Source organism: Mus caroli, chromosome 6 (assembly GCF_900094665.2).
Source record: "Mus caroli chromosome 6, CAROLI_EIJ_v1.1, whole genome shotgun sequence".
Taxonomy (NCBI): Eukaryota; Metazoa; Chordata; class Mammalia; order Rodentia; family Muridae; genus Mus; species Mus caroli.
The window spans coordinates 59,475,219-59,482,813 of NC_034575.1; the positions used below are offsets into that span (position 1 = coordinate 59,475,219).

At 44.2% G+C, this 7,595-nt stretch overlaps 2 protein-coding genes across 3 annotated transcripts in view; both read left to right on the forward strand.

The window, feature by feature from the left end:
• The first annotated feature begins 2,282 nt into the window (after positions 1-2,282).
• LOC110295630 (SWI/SNF-related matrix-associated actin-dependent regulator of chromatin subfamily A containing DEAD/H box 1-like) lies at positions 2,283-3,883 on the forward strand. 2 transcript variants are annotated; one of them, XM_029478543.1, is made up of 3 exons: positions 2,283-2,647; positions 2,886-3,125; positions 3,516-3,883. In XM_029478543.1, the coding sequence occupies exons 2-3, from the start codon at positions 2,936-2,938 to the stop codon at positions 3,545-3,547; spliced, it is 222 nt and encodes a 73-aa protein (XP_029334403.1). In that variant the 5' UTR covers positions 2,283-2,647; positions 2,886-2,935; the 3' UTR covers positions 3,548-3,883. The 2 variants fall into 2 exon arrangements, with proteins under 2 accessions (XP_029334403.1, XP_029334402.1); XM_029478542.1 differs by having other exon boundaries at positions 2,283-2,416.
• Smarcad1 (SWI/SNF-related, matrix-associated actin-dependent regulator of chromatin, subfamily a, containing DEAD/H box 1) overlaps positions 2,886-7,595 on the forward strand; it is a 58,940-nt gene continuing 54,230 nt past the window's right edge. Inside the window, exon 1 of the mRNA XM_021164592.2 lies at positions 2,886-3,125. The gene's annotated coding sequence lies outside the window, so the exon portion shown is untranslated. The remainder of the gene's footprint in view (positions 3,126-7,595) is intronic.

A 7,595-nucleotide genomic window follows, 5' to 3' on the forward strand; every position in this document is an offset into this window, starting at 1 on the left:
TCTGGATTATAGTTCATTCCAGATAGAGTCAAGCTGACAACCAGGAATAGCCATTACAGTAAACAAACTACTTTTAATAGCAGACTTCATGCCCAGCAGTAGATATTCTACAGAAAACATACCCAATGGCATATTTGGAAATTTGTTCTTATAATGTCATGCCAGAGCAGCTTGCTTGCTTATTTATTTATTTATTTATTTATTTATTTATTTATTTATATTTTTATCATTTAAAATGTTTATTTATTTGTTTTTATTTATTTTTCTTTTTGCAACCACACAGGAGCTTTGGGTACATATTATGGCTTCTGGTTTTGTGGGTTTTTTTTGTTTGTTTGTTTTGTTTTTTTGTTTTTTTGAGACAGGGTTTCTCTGTGTAGCCCTGGCTGTCCTGGAACTCACTCTGTAGACCAGGCTGGCCTCGAACTCAGAAATCTGCCTGTCTCTGCCTCCCAAGTGCTGGGATTAAAGGCATGCAGGATCACTGCCCGGCTGGTCTCGTGTTTTTTATGTACTTCCTGAATATGGGAATGAGTGAATAATGTTCTTGTGTCTTTTTTTTTTGGTTTTTTGAGACAGGGTTTCTCTGTATAGCCCTGGCTGTCCTGGAGCTCACTTTGTAGACCAGGCAGGCCTCGAACTCAGAAATCCGCCTGCCTCTGCCTCCCGAGTGCTGGGATTAAAGGCATGTGCCACCACGCCCGGCTATGTTCTTGCGTCTTATCTTGGACTCCTTTCCTTCTGTCTTGTGATAAGCAGAAGATTAAACAGGGAACTTCTAGTGATTATCGTTAGACTCACAAGGAATAAGGATAAACAAAGTGACTACTAGCCCCAAATTATCTGTCCTTAACAGAATTCTCCTTTCTGGTTGACTGTTATTAGTTGGTTTATGCTCTTACACAATATGCATGTTGAGTCCTGAGTCCCAATTAATTCAGAAAGGGACCACATTTGGACATAGGGTCTTCAGAAAAGGCAATTAAGTTAAAATGAAGTGACTAGCATGCGCTCCCATCTTGTACAAATTATGTCCTCATAAGAAGAAATTCGGGACATAGACAAGGTAAGTGCATGCACAAGATCATGGTGTCACAAGTCTAGAAAAGAGGTCTGCTCCACAAAATACTTTCAGTGTACTTCAGATCTCAGAGAAAATGTTTCCTTGTGTTTATGCCATCTGGAATGTGCTACTGTTCAATTGTGACTGCTTTGGTTTGGATATGGTTGGTGTGTGTACCCAAAAGGTGATGTATGTGGAAGAAGCTATTTTCATTTTTGTTGTTGTTGTTTTTTCGAGCTATTTTCTAGTATAGTAGGGTAGAGGTAAGGAAACCTTTTCAGGGTGAGGTCCAGTGATGGGGCCATGGTCCGGACAAGGGATTAATGTTGTTCTCCTTTAAGTAGATTAATCACAGAGGAGGTGGGCTATCACAGAAAAGGATGTCTGAGCCTTTCTTGGTCTGTTGCTGCTTGGTGTGCTATGGGATCACTTCCTGCAAGGATATCCAACATGATGCCATCTATCACAAATCGACTAGAAGAGAAAATGCCAACAAACAAAACCAAGGAAAATCATGTCAACAGTGGAGAAGCTCAAGCAAAGCCTTTATGTTGAAAATTATCAGATATTGTCTCTTACTAATTACTTAGCATCTGCAGGACTCTGTGTGTGTGTGTGTGTGTGTGTGTGTGTGTGCGCGCGCGCGCGCGCTCTGTCTCACAGAGCACTTGTAGAAGCCAGAGGACAACGTGTGTGTGTGTGTGTGTGTGTGTGTGTGTGTGTGTGTGCGCGCGCGGCTCTGTCTCACAGAGCACTTGTAGAAGCCAGAGGACAACGTTCAGAATTGTTTTTTTCCCTTTTACTATGTGGTTCTACGTGATTGAACTCTGGTCATCAAACTTAGTAACAAGCACCTTTAAAAAGCGTCTTTACCCGCCAGGCCTCAGCTTTTTTTATTTTGTAAAACTGTCTTGTAATGATTGAGCTTACACAATTAAAACACTGTCACGTTCGAAACGACAAACACAAATTTAGTGAAAAATTATATTGCATATTGACATTGTGGAACATAACCTACAAGCTCCGAATCAATTATATCTTGCGACGCCATTTGCTCTCATCTTGTTTTATTAGCTCTGTAGCCGGCGCAGAGAAAAGGAACCAAGAAACAATCCCAGCCTTAGAATCTAGCAGAGGTAGATACAGGTTACCATGACAACGGCGCGCTCAGACATTTTTCTGACCACGCGACGCTTGGGAGAACAAGGCCTGGGCTGCGTGTTGCGTCATCACTACGCGCTCTGTGGCTTGCCCAGCGCTGCCTTGGAAGGTCCCGGCCAGGCTACCGTCGCCTCCCTCAAAGAATTATTTTGTTCTTGTCCACCTTTGTTCCAACGAGGAGCCTGCCAGGCTGTAAGTGCGTGCGTGCGTGCGGGCGGCGGGCTCCCTTCGGCGGCGCGCCGGCCTGTCAAGCTTCCTCCTCGGCCCGGCCTCGCCGCGTCTACTTCCGGGCGGCGCGCCGCTCCCGCTTCGGCCCTTTGTGTTCCCGCGGCGGAGGCTCGGGCCTCGCGGGCTTTGTGGAGGCGGCGGGTGCTCGGTGCGGGCTGCGTGGCGGGAAGGCGGGCACGCACCTCTGTGGCCCGGGTGAGGACCGCGAGCGAGGGTCGGCTCGTGGGGTCACGCGGGCCGGGTCGAGGGCGCGTCGGGCATTTGGCCGGGACGCCAATCCGCTGTCCTCGTGTGGCCTAACAAAGCGCAGCCGGAACCGGACTCGGGCATCGGTGCGGCCGGACCCCTTTTCGCTGGGAGCCAAGTGTGGTGGCTTTGTGTGGCTCCTTGTTTTCACCGCCTCATCCCCCTGTTTTTTGTTCCCTCCCTGCAGCTAGTTCATTGAAAGCTGTCAGCCCCCTCAGGGTGGTGGTTCCTCCCAATATGAATCTTTTCAACTTGGACCGTTTTCGCTTTGAGAAAAGGAGTAAGATTGAGGAAGCTCCCGAAGCAGCCCCTCAGCCCTCCCAGGCCCGTCCTTCGTCACCAATTTCTCTTAGTGCTGAAGAGGAGAATGCTGAAGGGGAAGGTAGCAGGGCAAACACCCCAGACTCAGATGTAACTGAGAAAACAGGTGAGTTACAATGTTGCACACTGATAACCACATCTGGAGGTGACAGGCAGGAGGGAATCCACTTTTTTGTTACACTTTAATGTTACACAGATTGATACAGTGTCTCCAGTTTTGTGCATTGAAATCCAGCATTGGGACTGCCATAGCCACCAACTACCTGCCAACCCGAGCCTACCTCCATTGTCTCACTTGTAGGAGTTCTTGGGATTCAGCATAATGGTGGACGCTGAAAGCCGAGTGTATAGAATTCTTGGGTCAAAATGGCTACTGAGAGAGGAATGTAGGCAGTTCTAGTAGACTTCGGGGTTATTTAGTTACAGGTTTTCATCCATTCTAATATTTTCATCCCCCCCCCCCCTTGTTCTGTCTCTTTTGTTTGTTTTGAGGCAGGATCTGACTTTATGGCCTTGGCGCCTGTGTGAAACCGCGTGGACTGGATGGCTTTGAACTTGTGATCCTTCTGCCTCTGCCTCCCAGTTGCTGGGATTCCAGCCACATGTCACCACACCTGACATCTTTTCCTGGCTTTTTGAAAGCAGTGTCCCTCCCTGCCTTACCTTCTACAGTGATTGCAGAAGAGGTTTCGTGCTTCCCCCAGCACTGATCTTTTCTGCAAGCTAGATGTGACAGATGCTTGAAGATAACATCTAGATCCAAATAAAGGTTAAAGAAATATTCCTTCCACCTAACTTTTTAGAAATCTCCAGAATTCACTTGAATAGTTTGTTACTTTTAGTGAATAAAAAAATTCAAACCAATTGTAGCAGAGCATTATGGGTAAGCAGAACTGAGGAGTAAGTCCACTTGAGGATTTTGAACAAGGATATGACTCACCATAGCATGTGGCGGTCAGAGAACACGGTGAGAGGTTGGGTCTCTCTTCATCATGGTTCTCAGGATGGAACTCATGCTGGGAGGTTTGTAGGGCAAAGGCTTTTATTTGCAGGTCTGTCTGACTGGCCACACAGTTTGTAGTAGTAGTATTTTTAGCTGTTGTGGGAAGTGCTTCTCATGTGTTGCCTGATAATCTTACAGGGTAAGTAGTCCCATTTTTGGAAATGAGACCCAGGGAGGTTAAGTTTTAAGAACCTATTTAATAGAACCTATTAAAAATTCAAACATTCCTGAGAATGAGACAGGAGTCATATTAGACAGTTTCTGATGAATGTGCTGGTAATGTTAGAAGTTATCCTGTCTGTTCCAATACTATAATTCTTTTTGATTTTTTTTTGAGACAGGGTTTCTCTGTATAGCCCTGGCTGTCCTGGGACTCACTCTGTAGACCAGGCTGGACTCGAGCTCAGAAATCCTCCTACCTCAGCCTCTCACGTGCTGGGACTAAAAGGCGTGTGCCACTACTGCCTGGCCCAATACTATACTTACAATGGCAAACAATATTTCAAAAGCTTTTAAGTTTGTGTGGCCAGAACAATTTTTTTTTCTTACCCAGTATACCGGCTAGTTTTAGGGAAGCTGAACACAAGTGAACATCACGTAACAGGGAGAACCTCAGTTAACAAAGCATCCATAAGATCAGAGTGCACTCACTCCTGTTGGGCATTTTCATAATTTAGTTATTGATGGGAGAAGGGCCCAGTCTGTTGTGGGTGGTGCCACCCCTGGGATCTATGAGAAAGCAGGCTGAGTAAACCGTGAAAAGCAATCCAGTAAGCAGCATTCCTCCATGGCTTCTACATCCGCTCTTGCCTCCAGGTCTCTGCCCTGTTTGAGATCTGGTCTTGACTTTTTTCAGTGATGAACAGTGATGTGGAAGTGTGAGGATTGAACTTGAATCTTCTGCAGTAAAAGCAATATGTGCTTTGTAGCCCCAATCTTAAATGAGTTTTTTTTTTTAAAGATATATATATATATATATATATATATATATATATATATATATATGAGTGCACTGTAGCTGTACAGATGGTTGTGAGCCTTCATGTGGTGGTTGGGAATTGGATTTTTAGGACCTCTGCTTGCTCCGGTCAACTCCGCTCACTCCTCCCCAAAGATTTATTTATTATATATAAGTACACTGTAGCTATCTTCACACACGCCAAAAGAGGGCATCAGATCTCATTACAGGTAGTTGTGAGCCACCACGTGGTTGCTGGGTTTTCAACTCAGGACCTTCTGAAGAGAGCAGTCAGTGCTCTTACCTGCTGAGTCATCTCACCAGTCCCTTAAATGAGTTTTTTCCTTTTGGGTTTTTCCTTTTGTTTATGTTTAAGACCAGGCTGGCCTTGAACTTACAGAGATCTACCTGCCTCTGCATCAGTGGTGAAAATTAAGAATAACCTTGAATTTCTCAATCCTGCTTAAACTTCCCAAATGTTGAGATTACTGGTCTTTTATCATCCCTTATCCTTCCTATCGACTATGTATTTATTTACATATTAGTGTGCATGCTCTCTCCTCCCCCACCTTCTGTCTTTTCCTTCCCATGGCCTTACACCTGCAATGTAAGCACTTCACACTGAGCCACCTAAGTAGTCCTTAGCATTTGGATTTGGAAGTGTACAATTAATCCATGTCCATCTGTCTGTCTGTCTGTCTGTCTTTTATGCAGAAGAAGACCAGATCTTTAGAAATGTTAGGCAAGTGCTCTGCCACTGACTAGTCCTCAAGTTATCAATACTCATATTTTTTTTTTTTTTTTTAGTTTGGCTTTTGAGCACAAGTAGGTTTTGAGGGATTAAAGTAATGGCAGATAAATGAAAATGGGCTTGCTATTTTTTTTTTTTTTAAGATTTATTTATTTATTATATGTAAGTACACTGTAGCTGTCTTCAAACATTCCAGAAGAGGGCACCAGATCTCGTTGCGGATGGTTGTGAGCCACCATGTGGTTGCTGGGATTTGAACTCTGGACCTTCGGAAGAGCAGTCAGGTGCTCTTACCCACTGAGCCATCTCACCAGCCCCGAGCTTGCTATATTTTAAGTTATGTGTTAGTGAATTGTCCTTAGGAGCAGTAGGAAGGACGTTTAAGTATGCATTTTAGACAGATGCACGCTATACAGGCAAGCTCAGACACTGAGCTCTCACACTGCTCTGAGCCATGTCTTCAGTGCTTTCCGTTTTCATCTATAGCACACACAACAAATCATAAACCCTTTCCTTTTTATACTTAAAGAATAGTTTATGTATATGGGTGTTTTGCTGTGTGTATGCCTTTGCACTACGCGTGTGCCTTTCCTGTGAATCCCAGCAGGGGGCATCGGGTACCCTGCAGCTAAAGTTGGACTAAGGAGGTGCTTTGTAGGTGCTGAGAATTGACCCCAGACCCTCTGCTAAGAGCAGCCAGTGCTTTTAACTGCGGAGCTATCTTAATTCCCCACAAACCATTTATTTTTATTTCATTTGGGGGTAGGGTTTTTCTGTGTAGCTCTGGATGTCCTGGACTAGGTGGGCCCCCTGCCACTCACTACATTGAGTGATGGGATTAAAATCCTTCACTATGTCTAGCTTCAGAAGCCAATGCTTAGTGTGAAAAACAGGAGAAACCATGGAACACAGTCAAGTTTCCCCATTAAAAACAAACAAGAGTTCAAGTTCTCAGCCACCATGGTATCCTGTTACATGAGGATACCACGACGTGCATTTGTATGCCAGCAGGCCCAAGACAGAGGCGTTCTCCAGGGACAGTGATCCAAAGCATGCACCTTTTTGTCCTCTGATGTAGCTTTTCTGTCTGCAAGGAGCTCGTTTCCTCCCCATTTTTATTAATTCATAAGTGTTTTTCAAACTATGGCTCACAAATATTTTTGTCATAAAATGAATTTGTTGGGTCCTGTCTAAATATATGTAACCGTTTTGTTTTGAGACAGTGTTTGTAGGTAGCCCAGCTGTACTTAGTCTTCCCTCGGCTCTCCCACCTGCCTCCACACTGGACTATAGACTACTGTTTCTGGCTGTGCTTGCAATTGTTGGAGGGTAGAATAGTCAACAATTATTTATCAAAATATCTCAATTATATCACCAGCTTCTAAAACTGTATTTTCAGTATAAATAGCTAACAATTGATATGTTAGGATGACACTCTGTCTTATAGTAGTTCCAGTCACAAACGTTTATAAAACTATTCTATATGTTAATTATTTTTGTGTCCTTTGCTTTAATGAAACTTGCGGTGTGCCTTTGACTGCCATATACATCCTGCAGTATTGGCACATTTTGTTATTATCAACCAAGATTTTCCAGTTAAATGTTTATTATCTATGAAATTCTGTGATCAAGTTCCTCCCACAGGTGTACTGCGTTTCTTTTCCATTCTGGCGATAGATAAACAGTTTATACCATCTGGCTGTATAACAGCCCTTTACCCTAGTTTTCTTCTTGACTTAAATCTGAAATGATTTGCCAGGCATGGTGGCGCACGCCTTTAATCCCAGCACTTGGGAGGCAGAGGCAGGCGGATTTCTGAGTTCCAGGCCAGCCTGGTCTACAAAGTGAGTTCCAGGACAGCCAG

Coding starts and splice junctions, on each gene's coding strand:
- LOC110295630 (XM_029478543.1), top strand. CDS start 2,936: ATGAATCTTTTCAACTTGGACCGTTTTCGCTTTGAGAAAAGGAGTAAG. Junction 3,126..3,515: donor AGATGTAACTGAGAAAACAG/GTGAGTTACAAT, acceptor GTTTTGAGGCAG/GATCTGACTTTATGGCCTTG.